The 22,101-nt window shown below is 34.3% G+C and overlaps 1 protein-coding gene across 1 annotated transcript; it reads right to left on the bottom strand.

Annotated features, from left to right (window-relative positions):
- Window positions 1-15,796: 15,796 nt before the first annotated feature.
- LOC148940079 (core alpha-(1,3)-fucosyltransferase-like) lies at window positions 15,797-17,611 on the bottom strand. Its single transcript, XM_089105771.1, has one exon. It carries the CDS (start codon window positions 17,609-17,611, stop codon window positions 16,265-16,267), a length of 1,347 nt encoding a protein of 448 aa, XP_088961897.1. The 3' UTR covers window positions 15,797-16,264.
- Between the last annotated feature and the right edge of the window lie 4,490 nt (window positions 17,612-22,101).

The raw sequence follows: 22,101 nt of genomic DNA, 5'->3' as shown, positions 1-22,101 counted from the left end.
CTATAGCGATCTCTTGCAAATAGCCTATTTGACAGGTTTCGTGACTGGTTTCCTCGTACAATAGCAATTTTGGTCCCTGGGCCACGGTAGTCCCCCGGGGGGGGTGTAGGGGTTTGACCCCCACCCCCCCCCAAAAAAAAAAATAATGGTCAGACTTGTAAATTATGTGGTGCCTTTATAATGTATAAGTACCCAATTATGTTTTTTTTGTTTAACCCATCTCCTCCCAGAAAAAAAACAGACAGTCCATCCTGTATGGACGTTTCCCCACAAAAAACTAGTCCCCTAGTCCACAGTTGCTCCCTCCGGAAAGTTTACATTACTCAGTCATTAAAATCAAGGTCCCTGCTAATAAAATGATATTTTTTGTCATTAAAATGACAACAACAATTTCGTTGAGCTGAAATATATAGCCCAAATTTGTTTACAAATGATTGCATATTCATCCTATTTTATTTTATTTCATTAGCACGAACCAAACTTGATTTCTGTTTGATATAACCTTCCATTGTTTAGACACTGCAAAAATAAAGAAAAAAAGGAATAAATATGCAACTTCTCACAAAAAAACAGCAGTCAACAGCAATTAATAAATCCCATCTTATTTCAAAGGATAAAATTTTGAAAAAAATTACTATGAAGAAAAAGTCGCCATTTGAAATTGATTCAGGAATGGTAACTATTATTTTGGTTTGTTTAAAAAGTAAAAGTTTATTCCAAAAAGAAGTTTAAGGAGATTTCTTAAAACAGCCTAAAACTCATCAAAAATAGTATCAGATCAATATGAAAAGTGCACCATTGGAATCTTGCATAGTTGAAAACATTGTACAGGGGAATACCAGTTCCCCTCATTCAGTGGCAGATCCAGCGGGGAGGAGGTGAAGGGGCGCACGCCCCCTAGTGTAGCCTAAAGTAGTGTAATTTACTTAATTTACTCAAGTGTGCTTTAATTAAACGTAATACTTACGCAATTTTTTCGTAAAAACCTCTTGTTCGCCCCCCTAAATTTTATTTTGTATCCACCTATTATCCCCCCCAAAAAAAAAACTAAATCCTTGATCCGCACCGTTCCCCATTGAATAACAAGTAAAATCACGTTTCTCAATACTTTTAAACTGAATTTTTATGTTAATCTTACGTTTAAACTTACCTCCGATTTATATCAGAAACAAAATTTGCCCCCCCCCTTCTGTAGAAATGTATGCCCTGAATTGGCATATATAGGGGGGGGGGGCGGAAATTAATTCCCGATAGAAATGATTATTATATTTGTAATCAGCATAAAAAAAGGCGTTGAATGGTTTATTCACTTTATTCCTAACTTAATAATATGATTTGGTATATATTTACCCATTTTTGTTGGAAATGAATTTTAGCTCCCCGCCCCTATATATACCAATTCTGGGTATATATTTGCACATTAGGGGGTGGGGGGAAGTTGAAACTTACCTCTCATTTACACAGAAATAAAATTACCCCCACCCCCTAATGTGCAAATATATACCCTGAATTGGTATATATAGGGGTGGGGGCTAAAATTCATTTCCAACAAAAATGATTAGGCCTACTATATTCTTAAAGAGCATAAAAAAGAGCATTAAAGAGCGTAATTTGCTTAATTAACTCAAGTTTGCGTGATTTAAACTTACTCCTAATGCAAATTTATCAGATCAACCTATTTTGCGCCCCTTAATTTTTTTTTTATTGGATCCACCTATTTCGTCCCCCCCCACTCCTCCCCCCAAAAAAAAATCCCTGATCGGCACATGCCCACATCGAATAACAAGGATAATCACTGTTCTTAATAATTTCAATCTGAATTATTATCTTCTCTGAAAATCAAATTTGTTTTACAAATTTGTAATAAACCTTTAAAAATTAATTTTTCATTTGCGAAATGGTGATTTACAAACTGCAGCTATTTCGAAATTAGCTTGGCCAAGATTACAGAGTATAGAAAACAAGACTGGGAAAACCAGTTTTTTTGCTGGTGGATGTGAAAAGCGAGATTGCTGGTCAGAACTAGGCAATATTTTGCGTCATAACTATTTACAATAAGCCGTTTGTATGTCCGACTTTAGGCGGAATTGTCACTTGTTAGTATTTCAAAAATAGGCAGCGCTGTACTAGGCGTAACTATTTGAATTAGTAACCTACTTGTTCAGAAAAGAAACAGAATCTTAACTGTAAAAAAATTAAGTTTCTAGGTGGTATAATACAGTAATTAGAGTAGTTTAAATGTCAAAAAGTTTTCAAAGTGATTAAAGTGTCCGACTACTGGGTGTCTTACCCTAGGCTAACAAATCCAGGACTGAAGTGAAGATATACCCAGGAAGGTATTTAAAAGCTACTATTGCTAGAATAAGCTTTTTCATTTCTGGGGCCTTGATGATTCCTTAGGCCTAGCCTATATGACAGGTCATCCAGCCTATACCCATCTAAATTCCAAAATACCAATGTTTTACTTTACTTTGGTGTTTTCTGTTGCTGTCTTGTTGGCTCTCTTCTCAAAAATATTATTCCTGTAATTTTAGCAGGATTTTAAGCCATGTGTTGAGGCTTCTCTCCTAGGCATAGGCATTTACACATCTTTAAAGCCCTATGAATTAGGGTTGAACTAGGATATGTGGTTCAAAATAGTTTCTGGTCCTACTGCATAACTACTCCTCAAAAATAATATGGTAAAATTCTAGTTTAGCTCATTTTTGCTATCTGGGAAAGGAGTTAGGTTATGAAAATGAAACTTTCAGTAATGAATCCAGAACCCAAAACATATTCTAGGAAGGTATTGCCAAGCTTCTGTGTTAACCCTCTTCTGATTTCTAAGTCTTAGAAATTTGCCTACTTAACAGGTTGACCTATTGACATTTTGACAAGACAACATTTACCTTAAAGTTCAGTTATCACTTTATTTTTCTCTAGTTTTAGTTCATAAAGTGCAATTCTTGTTATTTGAGTAAAATTTTAAGCTATAGCAGTGGATTTTTATCTAAATTTAGGAAATGTATTTGCAGATCTTTGAAACCTCATATATTGGGATTTAGCAAATTTGTGAGGCTGAAAACAGTTTAGTTGTATTTAATTTAACCAGAAAATCTATTTTTCAAGGTTTCACTTTTATAACAATTTTTTTTAAAGGTCCACAAAGGTCACTGCCCTCTAGAGACAGAAGGAGTGGAAGAAGGTAATTCAAAATACCCCCCCCCCCAGGACATACCTTAGTCTGTAGACTAATCCACAAAAGTTTTATTTTCCTAGCCTGACCCCTTTCCAAGATAGCAAAGAGTAGCTAAACTAGAATTTTACTGCAAACACTATTAAATTTGTCAATTTTTGGTTTTCATATAAGTTAGCTAAGATCATACTGAATATATCACTGGATTCCTGTTTGCATCTTCTTTCCAGATGTAATAATTGGCTCCAGGGGAAATTCCATTTTAAATTCTAAGTGGCTCTAAAGGGTAATTTATTCCTATCTATCACAACACAAAAGAGTGACCATCACTATAGATAGGTTTGAAAAGTGGTTAAGGGTTTGCTATTTGTTTATAAATCAATAATTTAAAAGTCATGTAATACAAAGACACTGATTTATAAAAATAAAATTCTACTAAAATTTGAATTTATAATTACTAAATTAAAATATCAAATGTTTTCCTGACATGTAAAAAAAGAAGTGTTTTTTTTAACAGAATAGGCCTAAACTTTGCAGCAATCTAACAATAGTGAATAGAAAAAATAAGCAAAACTTTACAGAATGCTTTCATTCCTCCTTTTTTTATTTGGTTTTATAAAGGATTTAAGTACTTTCACAGTATCTGGGCCTCTTGGCTTAATCACTATAGAGAAGGCAATGATAAAACCTGTTTTTGACATGATAACTGTTGTAGACTTGGCAATGATAGCTTGGTTTCCTTTGCATATACAATATTAAGCTGTGGTTTTTTGGATTTTAGGGGGGGGGGAGGTACCTAGGTTAGGTTAGGATATGTATTTAATATATGCAATGCCTTTACCCCACATTTCCCCCTCTATTGTGCAAATATAAAGCATAATTTCACATTCTCCATGCATTTTTCCATTTCTTGACTGTGTTGATGTTGCTACTTCACTGTTAGATCTATTGAAAAAAAAGATTGACATATAGGAAACTGCATAGGAAATACAAAATTTGGTCTATATATTTGCATATTGGAGGGCAGGGGGTAAAGTAAAGTAAAGAGCTTTGAAAAGTGATATAAGTAAGAATTTTAGGTTTTTTATAAGTTATTTTCAGAATTCTATAGTGTTTATGCATGTGTGGTTGTATTTGAGAGTGAAGTGAGAGCTGTACTGCATAATAGTAAAGGATGTAATGTTTGTTTGTCTCAAAATTCCTTTTGACACAGAGCAGTGTATTTATTTTTTTTGTATCCTGTTTATTATTAAAGAGATGTCATAATTAAACCTTGAATGGTACTATCCTTTTATTATTATTGTTCTTAGCATATTGAAGGCAAACTCTTTGAATCTTGCTACAGGATTGCTAATGTTTATTCAAAATATAATAGGCTGCCATTATAATTGCACTACAGTAGTAATATACAATTGATCTATAGTGCAGCTAAGTTTCAAGGAGTGTTTTGAGCTTTGCTTCTTTATCTAACCATGAATTATTATTAGTTTTTAAAGAATTGGGGAAAATGTTTCTTAAATGTTCCAGTTTAAACATCTCTTCTATACAATCTTCCAAGCACTAGAAATATGGATAAAACAGAAATATGAGCTTTAGATACTGGATGCTAATATCTTTAATTTATTTTGCTTAGTCTGTCAGTTACTCTCTTGTTGTTATTATTATTTATCACTAAGCCTATTAAACACCAAATGCTGCACAGCAGAAAATAATGAATAAAAATAGAAAAGAAAACAAACTGACTTAATAAAAAACAAATTCAAGCTACATTTTAAAATAAATATTGGTGCAGCAAGAAAAAAATATTAGTAAAGTAAGCTATATTTAAATTTTTGTATACACTATAAATGACACACTAGAAAAGGGTGGCAAGGAAGGTTCAGTACCTTTTTAATATGTTTCACATTGAAAAAAGTTAGAACCTCAGGTTTGGCTACTCTTTGGCAATGCCCCCCAATGTTTTGATCACTTTGTAAAAAATCAAGTTTGTAAAAATGTGAAGCAAAGTGCCATGATTTTTCCAACTCTGCTAAAATTATTTGTTTGGTTAAATAAAGACTACAAAAATACTGACTTGTCATATACAGAAAGTTCAAACTTTGTCAGTAAATACAGCAGTTTTACCAACTCCTGTCATGAGTTTACAGATGGTGCCATAATTTTCCATTCAGTTAAACAAAAAGCATTAAATAGTGACATGATATCTACCAAAATCTGAATCTTGGTCTGTAAATGCAGCAGTTTTACTAACTCCTGTTGTGATTTTACATATTTTATTTGAATCAGACATTATGCTAATTATTGACAAAAAACAATTGGTAAAATGACCAGCCAGTTGGTAAAATCTCCTGCTCCCCCCTGAAACATTTTGGCTAGTAACGACCCTGCCTACTATTGCTGATTTTAGTCACCATTAGCTACTGCTCAGTGTCGGACCATGAGTAGGTTACTGTGTAGAATACACTGCTGTGGTGAGATGTTTTGGAGCCAGTAATCACTGCCAAAATCACACCACAGGGGTCAATCTCCTAGATATATGAAGTACCAACAATGACACAAGAAAACATCCATTGAGAAGCAATCCAAGGTAGGAAAAAGAAATTATTTTTCTATTACTTGTTCTGATCAGGGATTACTTTCTGCTGGTGGCTGGCCAGTGGTGAGTGAATCCATATAATAGGGAGGAGTGTTGCTTTCCCAAGTTGGTCAAAAGTTGGCAGATGGGGCTTGCATGATAGGAGAAAACAGTGGTGGACACCTTAACTCTTCTAATAAAGGTGTTCTTCTATAAAGGGAACAAAAGAAATAGGCAAGTTCTATCTCAAAATACCATAGGCAATGGGAGCTCCAATGGCCCAGCAGCTATTGGTGCTATAATCTATTTGTTTTTTCCTTGGGTGTAAAGGCAACAGAACTTTGCAGCCAGAGCCTCAAATCAATTTTTAAGTCTACCCATTGTTGTAATAATTTTAGTAAAATTCTCCAAAGGTCAATATACTGAATGCATGGAAGGGTAAATGAAATAACCAGTGATACAAGAAGAAAGTGGTTAAAATCCAATCATATTCTAACAATAGATGCATATCCAATAGCAATTTTGCCAGAGATGTGACTTATCAAGATTTAATGGGTCTCTACATAAAAATTATGCTACAAGATTTATACTACAGAAAGAGTTGAAGCTATTGGGTCTAAATATGTGATAGTTTCCAATGGCTGAAAATCATATGAATGTCACAAATTAAACAGTGCTACTTTCATGAAAGATGGAAACAAGGAGATTAAGCAAAACCTTATGAAGATATGAGTGAAAAAACAAGCAGTAAACAAACTTATATATCCTACTGCATGTGCAAAAAAGTGTCCTTAACCAATACTTTCAGTGTCCTTAACCAACACCTTTTGTTTCTGTCATGTGTTCAAGTTAGACATTAGTACATCACTTTAAGCAAAACCCTATGAAGATATGAGCAAAAAAAAAACAAGCAGTAAACATACTTATATATCCTACTTTATGTGCAAAAAAGTGTCCTTAACCACAATACCTCCAGTGTCCTTAACCAATACCTTTTGTTTCTTTCATATTTTCAAGTTAGACATTAGTACATCACTTTAAGCAAAACCCTATGAAGATATGAGCAAAAAAAACAAGCAGTAAACATACTTATATATCCTACTGCATGTGCAAATAAAGTGTCCTTAACTAATACCTTCAGTGTCCTTAACCAATACCTTCTGTTTCTGTCATGTGTTCAAGTTAGACATTAGTACATGACTTTAAGCAAAACCCTACGAAGATATGAGCAAAAAAAAAAACAAGCAGTAAACATACTTATATATCCTACTGCATGTGCAAAAAAGTGTCCCTAACCAATACCTTTTGTTTCTGTCATATGTTCAAGTTATACAATAGTACATCACTTTAAACAAAACCCTATGAAGATATGAGAAAAAAAAAAACAAGCAGTATACATACTTATATATCCTACTGCATGTGCAAAAAGTGTCCTTAACCAATACCTTCAGTGTCGTTAACCAATACCTGTTTTTTCTGTCATGTGGTCAAGTTAGACATTAGTACATCACTTTAAGCAAAACCCTATGAAGATATGAGCAAAGAAAAAACAAGCAGTAAACATACTTATATATCCTATTGCATGTGCAAAAAAGTGTCCTTAACCAATACCTTCAGTGTCCTTAACAAATACCTTTTGTTTCTGTCATGTGTTCAAGTTAGACATTAGTACATTACTTTAAGCAAAACTCTCTGAAAATATGAGCAAAAAAGAACAAGCAGTAAATATACTTATATATCCTACTGCATGTGCAAAAAAGTGTCCTTAACCAATACCTTCAGTGTCCTTAACCAATACCTTCTGTTTTTGTCATGTGTTCAAGTTAGACATTAGTACATCACTTTAAGCAAAACCCTATGAAGATATGAGCAAAAAAAATAAGCAGTAAGCATACTTATATATCCTACTGCATGTGCAAAAAAGTGTCCTTAACCAATACCTTCAGTGTCCTTAACTAATACCTTTTGTTTCTGTCATGTGTTCAAGCTAGACATTAGTACATCACTTTAAACAAAACCCTATGAATATATGAGCAAAAAAAACAAGCAGTGAACATACTTATATATCCCACTGCATGTGCAAAAAAGTGTCCTTAATCAATACCTTCAGTGTCCTTAACCAATACCTTTTGTTTCTGTCATGTGTTCAAGTTAAACTTTAGTACATCACTTTAAGTAAAGCCCTATGAAGATATGAGCAAAAAAAAACAAGCAAAAACATACTTATATGTCCTGCTGCATGTGCAAAAAAAAAACACCTGTAACAAATTATTTTACAGTCGATTTCAAATTATGACAAAACTTTGAGTCTATTTCTAGGGTTTCTTTGACAGTATTTATTACAGTGGTGCACTTGATGGTCTTTGACTAGTTTTTGAAGAGTTGGACTTGTCAATCTATTTGGTATTTCACAAGTTACAATACCATCAATATACTGAATCACTTCAGATGCTGTTGATTTCCCAATAATAGGAGCATCTTCAATCCACAACACACAGTGTACATGAGGCGCACCTTGTTTCTGATACTCGATATGCCAGAAATGATCTTTAATTTTACCAAACAAAGGATTTGTCTTTGAACAAATTAGCTCATTAAATATAGGTGTCCAGTTTTTATCCAAGTGCAAGGAAACTGCAGCTGGATCTAGACACGTCAACTCTGCTGGGGTCATTTTTGCCACACCAGGTACGTTTTTATGGACAGTCCGTAAATAGTCAATAAATTCAGGAGAGTACCACTCAGCACATGAAACTGTCAGAAACAAAGTCGGTGGACCCGATTGCTCAATCATTGACTTTACTTTATAGGAAAGAGATTGAAAATACTGCTGAGATCCTCTGATTTTTGACTGAACAGAAAATAAAGTCGCTTCCATCTCTCCATCGCGGGAATGAAGCCTGTCTATAAATTGACGAGCATTTTGATTTGGTTTCACAGTTAGCAACATATGACCGACGCTATTACACAAGTAAGAGAATTCTTGCAATTGGAAGCTGTGAAAAAGAAACAGTTTGTCAAGACGAAACTTAGTATGTCTGCTAAGAAGCCTTGATTTAAAATATTCTGCATTCCTAATCCCAAAAGATCTTGCCTTGTCACGCAAGCCATATTTGCCTTTTGGGAAAAGATTTGGAAACACTTTAGATCAAGTTCTTCCTGAAATAAGTCTTCGCTTTCACCTTTTAATTTCTTGATTTGAAATTGGTCCGTACCAAGATCTTTCATTTGCTTAAAATCTTCTATGAAGTCTTTTAGAACCGCTGAATTGAGCGGCTGGACAGAAAAATGTTCAACCAATGTAGATTTTGCGCTTTCTGTCAGTTTCTGAAGGATTGCAGCTTCCGGTATTTCTGGTAAATTATCAACACCAACCGCTTTTCAGCAAGACGCGTTTCAAGTATCTTATTTAAATCTTTTAGAATGTATGCACGTATTGTTTTGTAGAGACTGTTGTTCTCTCTTAACCACAACAGTGCTTCATGGACTTTTCTCAAATCTATTAGTGCAGTTCAAACATTCTTGTTATAGTTAGGCAGACCATTGACAATGACTACAAAACTATCAATGTTAAGAAGTTTTTCAGGCTGAATATCTGCATTTGTTTGCACATCAACAGGTAAATATACTATTCTACCCTTAAGAACGTCAACAAGTTCTTTTCTAGGTCTCTTCAACGCAGTTACTTGCCCTAATCTGACGATCGTAAGACAACGCATTACAAATCGAATCATTGCCATTTCAAAATTATTTAGATACTTTATACATTCCGATGTACTGTCGATATGAAGGTTATTCAATACTGATCGGACATTCTCCTGACTTTTCAACCTTTTCTCAGCACAGTAATCACAGACAGAGAATGAATCTATGACATCCTCTTTCCAACCTGTACAGTCAATCAGATGTTCTCTATGATCTTTGGGTATGACCTGTTGGAGGTGTTCTAAAATCGTGGCCAACATTACATCAAAACTTCTACTATTTAAAAGGGATCTTAGACTCTTCAATTGGCATTTTGTCTTTATCTGCTCGCAACTGTCACAATGCATTGTGGGGTATACATCCCTGATGTTAGCTACCTTATCAAGGCTCTCACCAAATAAGTTTATTATTGTATTTTCATCAACAGAAACTCTAATATTGCTATCACCGTTAAATGACGTTTTGACTATTACAATAGAGTCTACTTGACACTTCTTCTAAATAATCACTTAGTTCCTTGTACGAACCCTCGACTTTTAGTAGATTAATATGTTGTATAAACTTAGATTTTGATACTGCCTTCTATACGCTATTAATGAAACAGGTCAAGACAGGAAAATGTGGACCTAGTGCCCTCAGAGAACGCAAATAGCTCTGACATCACTCATTTGGGCTACAGTACAACGAATGCCCATGCTTTCTTGTGTCCCTGTAATTGATTTCACAATAATCCAAGCAGCCAAGGTAGAAATTAACCACTTTGTCAGTTGAAAATTTTAATGCTATATTATTTTCAAGGATTTCAAAAAGAATTTGACATAATGCAGTATCCGTCGGATAGAGCTTGCAGATATAAGGATGACATTGCCAAGTAACCTGCTGCCCGATTTTTTTTTTGAATGTTTACTCAGGTTGTTATAGGTGAGTTCAGTCATAATAATTTCCTTGTCAGATCTAGGTTCAGAGCATTTTTCAATAGTTGTCTTGTACTTTTCCGGACAGCTTGTTCTACAACACAGAGCATTTTTTGCCAAATATTCAGTAGAACTAAAAGAACTGGTTAAAACACATTTAGAAATACTTTTTTCTTGAGGAGGAATCTTACAAAGACATATACTAATAATCCTAACAGGTTCGTTTCCGCCATAATTGAAAAACATTGCTTTTCCTTCGCTGTTCATAGGTATGCTTGAACATATATTTTTATTACTGCTACATAAACTGCAATTGCTCCTTCCAAAAATAATATTCGAATTTTCTAAGATGTAAGCCTCCGTATATTCACTGTGTTGTCTAGAATTTTCCATTTCATCTATAAACTGATCCAATGTTGTCAGTCCATAGCTTGGAAGTTTTTCATTAAACTGACATTTCTTTTGGATATTATTATGAAGTTTTGCCAGAGCACTTCTAGCCGACTTTTCAACAGCGTCCGCTCTTTCAAAAATAATTTTAATCTGTAATTTTGAATACTTTTCGTAATACTGGTAAAACATTCGTAAAATGTTTCTCAATTTACGAAGATCAGCATGCATTTTTGCCATCTCCTTGGACTTCTGAATTTAATTTTTTACTTTGTCCTTATGCGTTCTTTGGTAAAGCCTCGCAGAGGTTTTATTTTTTCATTATAGCTTTTGTCACCCTAGTATCTACCCATTATTCTGGTAGCAACTGTTTTCTTATGTTTGTTTCGGTAATCTTTATTATTTTCCTTGATCTTTTGTTTGGCTTTCTCAATTTTCCCTTCTCGACAACCCTGATCCGTTACATACCTCTGTTTTGATCTGTCATATTTCATTTTCTTAAATCCTGGATCAGAAGACATCTTAGTAGCAATCCTTACGCGTGCTCGAGCTTTATTGCGTTCGGTGGCATTTTTATCTCTTTTAAATAAACTTTTCTTATATTTCAGGATGTTAGCTTTATTTTTTGTGTAGTAAAGTTTTTATTAGTAGAAATTTGGATTGCTCTATTTTGATATTTCTTTTTGGTTATTCTTTCTTTTTTTCCATTCGCGTGAGACCATGTTTTTTCAATATTTAAAATTATTAAGTACCCTATACCACGTGTCGAGTAGCTAAAACCTAGCATAAAATCAATCAATCCATCAATTTATTAATACTAAAAACAAAGCAATAACAACCGTAATGTTTTTACACGCCCAAGAAGCTCAGCTTGTAAAGGGCCAAAAAAACAAAATAAAACACTATTATAAAGCAAATAAAAAAAAAAAACTGGATCAAGAGACATTTATGAAAATAGGAGAATTAACAGGAAACTTCACAAATAACTGAAAAAAGAATATATAAACGAAGAAAAGAGATTGAAAACTAGGATTAAATATAAAAAAAAAACAAAAAAAAACAAAAAAGAATTAAAATCAGAAAAACATATTGAATGAAAAAAAGACATATAAATTTGGATAGAATGCAAAAAAAAAAGGAAAAAATCCTATGCTGGAAAGACCCGGTGAGAAACTGCCTTTGCAGAAAGAGATAGAGGCACATCAGGAGGGATGGAGTTCCATAGTAAAATAGATTGACAAACAGGAGACCTCTGACCTGCTTTTGATGATCGTTTAGGTAAAATGAATCTGCGATAAGAGCTACGTAAAAAAGAAGATTAACTACCTGAGCCTGACAGAAAGAAAAACTGCTGCAGAGATGGTGGAAGTGTACCTAGAAAAGCAGAATGTGCTAAATAAATGTAACTTTTACCCACAATACGATCCAGCGGAGCTATTCCGGTATCATTATAAAGATCAGAAGAAGGGTAAAAACAAGGTAGAGGAAAAGTAGCCTTCACTGCCCTATTTTGGGCTCTTTGAAGTGAGCAGAGAAGAGATTTATTAGTACTACCCAAGACAGAACAGCAATAAGACAGGTAAGGAAAAATAAAAGCATAATAAAGAGAAAGCATAATATCTGGGGGAAGAAATGAGTTAACCCTGTACAATATTGAAGATTGGCAGAGGACAAGGGAGCGGGTATGAGTTATATGGGGGTTTAAAAGAAAGAAAATAGTCAAGATACACACCAAGAAATTTCACTATAGTGGCTTGCAGTATAATATCATTCCCATAAGTCAGGATGGTTGGCTCCCTTGGGTCTCTCATATGATAAGGGGTCCTGAAGTGTACAATGGCACTCTTTTGGCTGTTGCGAGTCATACCATTTGATCAGCACCAACCTTTACTTTTTCAAGAAAACCTTGATCTAGGGAAGTGGCAGATGGCAGGTCCTCTGCAGCAATGAAAAAGTTACTGTCATCAGCAAAAAGAATAGGGTGTACAAGGGGATGAAGACCATCAACAAGATCACTAATACAAATTAAAAACAAAAGTGGTCCAAGTACAGAGCCCTGTGGGACACCCTTCGAAATAGGCAAGGAAGAAGAAGAAGTACCATTAACCTAAACATACTGAGATCTCCCTGAGAGGTAAGACCTAAACCATTCAAGAGGGACTCCATGCACTCCAAATAAAGATAATTAAGACAAAAGAACAGAGTGAACGACCATATCAAATGCTTTTGAAAAGTCAAAAAATAGACCCAAAACACACAAGCCCTTGTCAAGGTTAACATGCACAAACTCTGTTGCATCTGAAAGTGCATCCAAGGTAGAAAAACTGGGACGAAAACTGTACTGGTGGTTAGCTATGAGAAAATTTCCAGCAGTCGTATTAGTACTAAATACAAATGAAGAGAGTCTACTATACACGACTTTTTCAACAACCTTAGAGATTACAGGAAGAATAGAAAAAGGTCTATAGTTTGAAATTAGGGATGATTCACATTTTTTAAACAAAGGTACAGCATTAGCAACCTTAAATAAATGAGGAAAAACACCAGAAGAAAGAGAGAGGTTAGTTATGTGTGAGATGGGGTTAGAAACAAACTGACCAATTTTTTTAAGAACATTACAGCTCAAACCAAAACCATCAACTGAATGGCTACTTGAAAGCTGAGAAATAATGTTAGAAATGTTGGTATAACTGCATGGGAAAAGGAAAAATTACTTTTCTGCTAAGAGAAAACTACTTACTCTGCTGTAGGGTGGATTAGGAATTGAAGAAAGTGAGGTGAAATACGAATTGAAGGCGCTTGCTGAAGAATTTTTGTCCACGAAAGATCCGTCAGCTTTCCTGTAGCGACAAGGGGGGACTGTTTGAATTTCTTGCGGGAAAGAGCTTCATTAACTACAGTCCAAACCTTTCGCAAATTCCCCTTACACTCATCAATTCGATGCGAAAAATAGTGCTTTTTGGCTGCACATACTGAAGAAGTAAGCACATTTTTATAAAGTTTATACTTCAAAAGATCATCCTGTGTCTTGCTTTTACATGCAGCCTTGAACAGAGACGCCTTCATATGTGTAGCATTGATCAGACCTCTAGACATCCATGGAAATTTGGGTATAGAATTCCTTGGACTCTTTCTTAGAGGAAAAGGCTTATCCAACAGTGCTCCCATACGACAAAAAATAAATTCGTTGCACAATCAACATCATTAGCTTCAAGAACACTAGACCAATCATTACTCTGAAGACTATGTATTAAATTCAAAATTTCTTTATCTGTGGAAGTTCTAAAAGAAGACTCACCCTGCTCATCCACAGCAATCTCAGTTTGAGGCACAAAAAGTGAAACATAAATAGGGAAATGATCAAAAAGATCAGTGAAAACAAGACCAGAAGTAAACTTCAAATCAGAAGAATGAGAATTGAAAATATTGTCTATTAAAGTGGCAGAACTTTTAGCAGGGTCAACGCGAGAAAGAAAAAAAATTGAAGGAAGAAGACCAGAAGAAGAAAGAACATCAAAGAGATGGTCACATTCATCTCTTGATCCAATATTTAACATATTACAATTAAAATCTCTCAAAACACAAATACGTTTATTAGAGAAAGACACCGCACAAGAAAGTTGATCAAGCAAATCACAGAACATATGTGTTGGAAAAGGAGGGGGGTTATAGAACAAACAAAGAGTATAAAATGCAAGCTGGCTTTGCAGACCAATGACAAGAAATTAAACAGTCCCACTATTGGCCACTACTGATGCAAACAATGATTCAAGGTCAGAGACCTTCTTCTAAACTCAATATGAGACTTTATAAATAAAGAAATACCCCTGAGCACTTTGTTACCATTCTGGGGATATGGACAGCAACATAACCATGCATATACTGGGCTGTAAAATTTTCACCATCAGGTAACCATGTTTCTGTTAAACCTATTACATCACAAGGGCAAGAATTATCAGACCACAAATACGATTTCAGACTATCCCACTTATCTCTTATCCCACGCACATTCAAACAAAATACATTGAAGCTACTATTTAAAGACAGTGAGGGTATAATTTTATCACAAAAATTAATGGTAGTGTCATAATTGCAGCTAGAATTCAAGGAGACCCTCTTCAAGGAGAGGTTCAAGCGTGTGAGTCTTTTGTTTACCAGCCCTACTTGGTTGATCAAATATAACTGAATTCAGAATAGAAGAATTCAAAAGAAAAGAGAAATCACCCATAATTATCACACATAATAAATGCATACATAGAAATATCAGTGGGATGGCACAAATTATCCAAAGTATTGGATCTAAGTATAATGTGACACCAGTTGCTATTACATGAGCTGCAGGTGTGCTTGACTGACAAAAAAATAATAGAAATTAGGCTACAATTTGTGATGTCGTCATAAATAGTGTAATTAAGTATGCCATTAAGTATTCCAAAACTGTAATTTGGTATTCCTTTAACAGTAAGAGGAATAAAATAGCATGGTAAATGCTAAAAACACTGAAAAAATGTCGAGTTCCTAAGGATAAGCTGAAACTAATATTTCACACTTTCATCCGCCCCTTAGTTGAATATGCTTGTCCGGTTTGGCACTTTGCCCTTACCCAGGATGAAATTGAAAAAGAAGAACGAGTTCAGAAGAGATTACAGCAAATCATTTATGGCGGATCCCCTCTACCTTACTCCTTTTACCTCGAGGAATTTAAACTTGAATCCCTTTCTTCCCGCCGAGAAAAATTATGTCAAAGATTTGGCTCCTCCCTCCTTCAACATCCCATCTACCGATCAGTCCTTTCCCCACCTTTTGTCCCTATAAGATCTCGCCCCCCAGGGAAGTGGCTGAGAAAGTTCCGAAACTAACCTCAGTCCACTGTAACACCATCCGCTACAGTAAAAGCTTTTTGCCAAGCTTTGTGAAATATTGCACTGATCTCTAGTGTTTTTATTGTTTAGTTTATTTTTATCCTGATGAAATTTTATCAGATAATTTTATTCTCAATCTCAAGTATTTTTATCCTTTAGTTTATTTATACTGATGAAGTTTTATCAGACAACTTTATTTTGCTAATTATGACTAAGAGACATCATATTTGGGCTTTGCCCACGAGAGCTATGTCTTGTTTTTGAATTAAATGAATTTGAATTTGGTTTTTCACTTCAATGTCATTAGCACTATTCGCCTTATTCACGTTATTACTAAAAAACGAAGGATCTGCCATTAGTTACCACTTAGGAAATCCACTATAAAAAGTAAAACGAGCGCCATTCGCCTTATTTACGTTATTACTCAAAAATGAAGGATCCTCACTGCCATTATTTACCACTTAGGAAAAACAATTAAAAATTTTTTATGACTAGCACTATTTGCTGTATTCACGTTATTACTAAAAAACGAAGGATCCTTACTGCTATTATTTGCCAATTGGGAAAAAAACCTAAAAAAATTAGTACGAGGCAGTAATGTGCCGAAAATTCTCTTTCCATGCAGTCCCCCTTTCTCTCTGACTCATCTCTTTGGTTTTTGTAGATTAGATTTTTTATACTCGGGAAGGGTTCTCCATGGCTTACTGGTGCAACTTAGCTTTCCTTTCCACCATTCATCATAGTCCCTATACATTTTATCTGGTAGTGGATTCAGGTGGAGCATGGCACAAAGACGACACCAGAAATAAGTGTTAATAAACTCTCCTGTGCCACGCCATTCAAAGTGTTTATTGTATAGGGAGTCATCAGCATCAAGAGATTTTAAATACTCTGCCAACTGCTTTGGAGATGAGTAATCATCTACGTGAATGAATGAATTTGCAGGTGCAGCTTTTTCGTAATCTTTCTTGGGTGCACCCATTACAATTGGCAATATGCCATTCATGAGGCCGTTGACGAAAAATTTTTCCGTTATATAATCTCGGCAGTTCGAGTTTTCAAAGGCTAAGTAAAACTTGTAGTCCTTTTGAAGCATTGCAAAACAGTCTTTGTTCTTCCTCGGACAAGTTTTCGTTCCACATCCTCCATATATATCAACTTCAAAATGTTTTTGCAGCTCTTTGGCGTATTCAAGGCGGTTATTTTTTGCTGCACAGTTTGATACAAACCAAGCCACCTTTTTAGTTTTATTTGCTGCGAAGTTTGTAGTCTGTGGCAGAGATTTTATTTCAGGATTATAATACTGCCAGCTTTCATATGGTGCCATAACGTCACTGTCCTCTCGGTAGGTGGCAGTCCAATTTATGACATTTTGGTATTTGACACGCGGGGTGTTAAGGGGGGACTCAATCATGTACATGATCCAAACCTGATTGGGCGGTTTCTTGTGCTTGGGAAATATAAACGAATCCTTAAAAAGAATCGCATCAGCGGTGAGTGCATCACTTTTTCTTCCTGACAATGAACAACTGCTAACTGGGCACTGACTTTTGACAAATACACCAGAGCCAGCACGCCTTCCAGACCATGCACCAAGGCCGTTGCCTAAAAAAATTGTTTTCACTTTTTGCTCTTTTGCTTCTGGAGGTCCAATCATCAGCTGCTCAGCTATTCTACTCCCACAACTTGGACAAGGCCACACAGGATCATAGAGGTTGCCGATTTCTGGTCGACCGGTTCCATTTTGGAAGAACCAAAGCTTTCTATTTATCCAACCCACACTTTCTGATTCTGCCAATAATGGATCTTTCTTACTTTCATCTTCGCTCAGCTGCTCTTCTGCATCTTGTATCTTGTCATTATCGGCAACGCTGTTCCAGCTCCAATTGTCACTCTGACCAACCTGCGTGATGAGAGTAAGGAGAAAGAAAGAAACAATCGCCGAATAGATAATAAATACGAAAGATGACCTTAAACGTAATCGTCTCATGTTTTTCTTTCATTTTCTCACTTTTTTCATCCCGATGTTTTCACCTGAAAAAGAAAATTAAATGAATGAAAACAAAACTAATTTTAAAATTTTCAGGTATTTCTCTTGTTTGAATTAAAAAATTTGTATTATTGGTTAGACACCATAAATATTTTTGCAGTTTACATAATAACTTTAGCGATTCTTAACTGAAAACTAAAATAATTGGAATTATAAGACAACAATATGGAGATACGAACTCTACGGGTTACAAACCAAAAAAAGTTTGGTTCCAGGATACATTAATAACTTTGAACTGAGATGAAAAAAATTTTGGTTCCAGGAGACAAAAAGCAAAACTAATTGTAAAATTTTCATGTATTTTTGCAGTTTAAATTAAGAAATTACTATTATTGGTTAGACATCATAAATATTTTTGCAGTTTACATAATAACTTTAGCGATTAAGCCAAAAAAGAAAATTTTGGTTCCAGGATAAAAAAAACAAAACTAATTCAAAAATTGTCAGGTATTGTTCTAGTTTGAATTAAAAAATTAGTATTATTGGTTAGACATCATAAATATTTTTGCAGTTTACATAATAACTTTAGAGATTTTTTTTGAACTAAAAACTAAAATAAAAAAAATTGAATATTTCTTATTGGAAATATAGAACAACAATGTAGAGATACGTAATTTACGGGTTAAGCCAAAAAAGTTTAAACTAAGAGGATATAAAATTAATGGCGTAAAAATGGCGTAGCGAGTCAATTGAAGCAAAAGGAAAACCAAACTAATTTAAAATTTTCAGGTTTTTTTCTGGTTTGAATAAAAAGATTGAAATTATTGATGAGACCCCATAAATATTTTTGCACTTTGTAGCTAAATAAAATTATTTTATTTAAAGTTGTCAGGAATTATTCTAGTTTCAGTTGACAAATAAGATTTTTTTTCAAGGAATCCAGCACCTAACTAGGTCCAATATATACAATGGTATGTTCTTCGAATGATCGTCTTTTAATTAGGTTCCTAGCTACCGCTGCGACCCGGAACTATTAAAAAAATATTTTATCTTTAATTACAGAAGGAACTAGATGTAGAAAGTTTTACTATTCAGACGAGTCGCACTTACTATACAACATACAGTTCGTTATCACGAACTGTTTGCTTTGATGTATCAATTGGTATCAAAATTTCGTTCTTTAGAGTTTCGGTTACTATTGAGACAAGTAGCTATTATTACTATAAAGTTCATTACCATGAACTGTTTGATTGCTTCAAAATTTAAATATCTTTGAAAAGACTGCAGTATGAAAATACATCAAAATGCAGTTTTTTGACAAAATTGATTCTACTTTAAAAAGTATTTTATTTTTAATTACAAAAGTGACTAGATGTAGCAATTTCCTTTAAAATGAGCTATTATACAGCTCTCTATGATTTTCCAGTGCCCGGCTAGCTGAGGAGGAAGAAAAAGCGGAAAGAAAAAAAGATGCCGTTTGTGGAGAATATCGTGGTTAAAGTCAATTTTCTTGATTTTCAAACCAATGTATTTTATTTGTTATTCAAGCCAAAGGACTGTAAGTTTGCTATATAGAAGTTTTGGACAAGGCGGTTCTAATAGTGTACTTCTTGTTTTGATCTGAATCTTTTTTCAGGAGTTAGGGGTGACTTTAGTTTTTACTATGGGGCTTGATCGTCTCTTACTAGGTTGCTAGCTACCGCTGCAACCCGGATAGCAAAAGTTTAACCTACCTTTCAGATGGTACAAATTAATCTTTTGTGGTACTATTTTAGTTGAAAAACCTGTACAATTTATTTCAAAGAGTTGGCAACACTGACATGTAGACGAAGAGGCAACCATTTTCAGACCCGGATTACTATTAATACGAGTCGCTCTTACTATACAACATACATTTCATTATCACGAACTGTTTGCTTTTATGTATCAATTGGTATCAAAATTTCGTTCTTTATAGTTTCGGTTACAATTCAGACAAGTAGCTATTATTACTATAGAGTTCATAATCATGAACTGTTTGATTGCTTCAAAATTCAAATATCTTTGACAAGACTTCAGTATGAAAATACATCAAAAATGCAGTTTTTTGACAAAATTGATTCTACTTTAAAAACTATTTTATTTTTAATTACAAAAGTGACTAGATGTAGCAATTTCCTTTAAAATGAGCCATTATACAGCTCTCTATGATTTTTCAGTGCCCAGCTAGCTGAGGAGTAAAAAAAAGCGGAAAGAAAAAAAGATGCCGTTTGTAGAGAATATCGTGGTTAAAGTAAATTTTCTTGATTTTCAAGCCAATATATTTTCTTTGTTATTCAAGCCAAAGGACGGTAAGTTTACTATATAGAAGTTTTGGTCAAGGCGGTTCTAATAGTGTACTTTTTGTTTTGATCTGAATCTCTTTTTCAGGACTTATGGGTTAATTTAGTTTTTACAATGGGGCATGATAATCTCTTAATAGGTTGCTAGCTACCGCTGCAACCCGGATAACAAACAGAAAAAGGCCTACGGCTTTTTCTTCTTTGAAATAGTAAGAGACGAACCTCAAATGATCAAGCAGCTAACTAAGTCCAATGTATGCAATAGTTTTTTGTTCCGCTGATCGTCTTTTAATGTAAACTATATACGATTATAAAGTCATTCATCAAGCTTGTACATGAAAATGCATCTTTTTTTGTAAAATTGGTTCTATTTTGAAAATTTTTTATTTTTAATTACAAAAGACACTAGATGCTGCAATTTTCTTTAAAATGAGCTATTATACGGCTCTCTATGATTTTCCAGTTCCCAGCTAGCTGAGGAGGAAAAAAAACGGAAAGAAAAAAAGATACCGTATATGGAGAATATCGTGGTTTCCGCCACTTTTCAATATTTTCAAGCCAATATATTTTCCTTGTTGTTCAAGCCATGGGACGACTATATAGAGGTTTTGGACAAGGTGGTTCTAATATTGCACTCTTTGTTTTGATCTGACTCTATTTTTAGGAGTTATGGGTTACTTTAGTTTTAACTAATATGGGACAGGATCGTCTCTTACTAGGTTGCTAGCTACCGCTGCAACCCGGACTAGCTACCACTGCAACCCGGATCAGAGAATGAGGCATTTAATCAAGTCCAGTATGTGCCATGGTTTGTTCTCTACTAGGTTTCAGCTATCTCTGTAGTCATGATACCAAAGAAACTTACATAATTCCCATTTATAACTAATCGATCCTTTGTGTAATCCTAATGATCGTCTTTTAATATAAATCTAGTAAATTTATCATTTACTATATCATTTACTATATTTATCATTTACTATTAATTGAAGTTTTACAACTTCAATTAATGATGTCATAATGCAATTGGTTAGCACGATCGGCCGTTAACCGAAAGGTTGTTGGTTCAAAGCTACCCGGGGTCAATTTATTTTAGTTTGTAATTCAGCTATCAATAAAACCATGATACCGACGATACTTACGAAATTCCAATTTACAGTCTCGATCCCTTATGTATGATCTCCTAATGATCGTCTTTTAATATAACTTTAGTTACTATGGACTAAAGTTCATTCTTTAATGAAAATATTGAGACGAGTCGCTCTTACTATACAGTTCGTTACCACGAACTGTTTGAAAATATAATCGAGTATTAATATTGTATTCACTTATTACTTCCTATATGGTTACTACCTACGATTATGACGATGTGTTATATGGTTAATTTTACAACTTTAATTAATGATGTCATAGTGCAAGTGGCTAGCACGATCGGCCGTGAACCGAAAGGTTGGTGGTTCAAAGCCACCAGGCGTCGATTTCTTTTAGTTTGTAATTCAGTTATCAATAAAACCATGATACAAACGATAGTTACAAAATTCCAATTTACAGTATCGATCCCTTATGTATGATCTCCTAATGATCGTCGTTTAATATAACTTAAGTTACTATGGTTCGTTCTTTAATGTAAAATCAAGTAGCTAACTAAGTCCGATATATGCATTGGTTTGTTATTCCAATGATCGTCTTTTAATGTTAAACTGTTTGAAAGCAAGCCAGAAAAATCAGGAACAGGAAAAAGCCATAGGCTTTTACTTATTTGGAATAATAAGAGACAAACTTCAAAGAGTCAGGCATCAAACTAAGTCTAATATGTCCCATGGTTTGTTCTTTATTAGGTTTATGATACCGATGAAAATTACATAATCCCCATTTATTTTCCAGTTAACATTGGCTAGATGTCGTTCTTCACTATAATTGAGACGAGTCGCTCTTACTATACAACATACAGTTCGTTATCACGAAATGTTTGCTTTGATGTATCTATTGGCATCCAAATTTTGTTTTTTAGAGTTTCGGTTACTATTGAGACAAGTGGCTATTATTACTATAGAGTTCATTACCATGAACTGTTTGATTGCTTCAAAATTCAAATATCTTTGAAAAGACTGCAGTATGGAAATACATCAAAAATGCAGTTTTTTGACAAAATTGATTCTACTTTAAAAACGA

Source organism: Artemia sp. Qi Xiang Cuo, chromosome 20, assembly GCF_049724085.1.
Source record: "Artemia sp. Qi Xiang Cuo chromosome 20, ASM4972408v1, whole genome shotgun sequence".
In the NCBI taxonomy this organism is placed as follows: domain Eukaryota; kingdom Metazoa; phylum Arthropoda; class Branchiopoda; order Anostraca; family Artemiidae; genus Artemia; species Artemia sp. Qi Xiang Cuo.
Note: the sequence above shows the minus strand (reverse complement) of the source record. Positions and strands in the feature narration are given on the sequence as shown.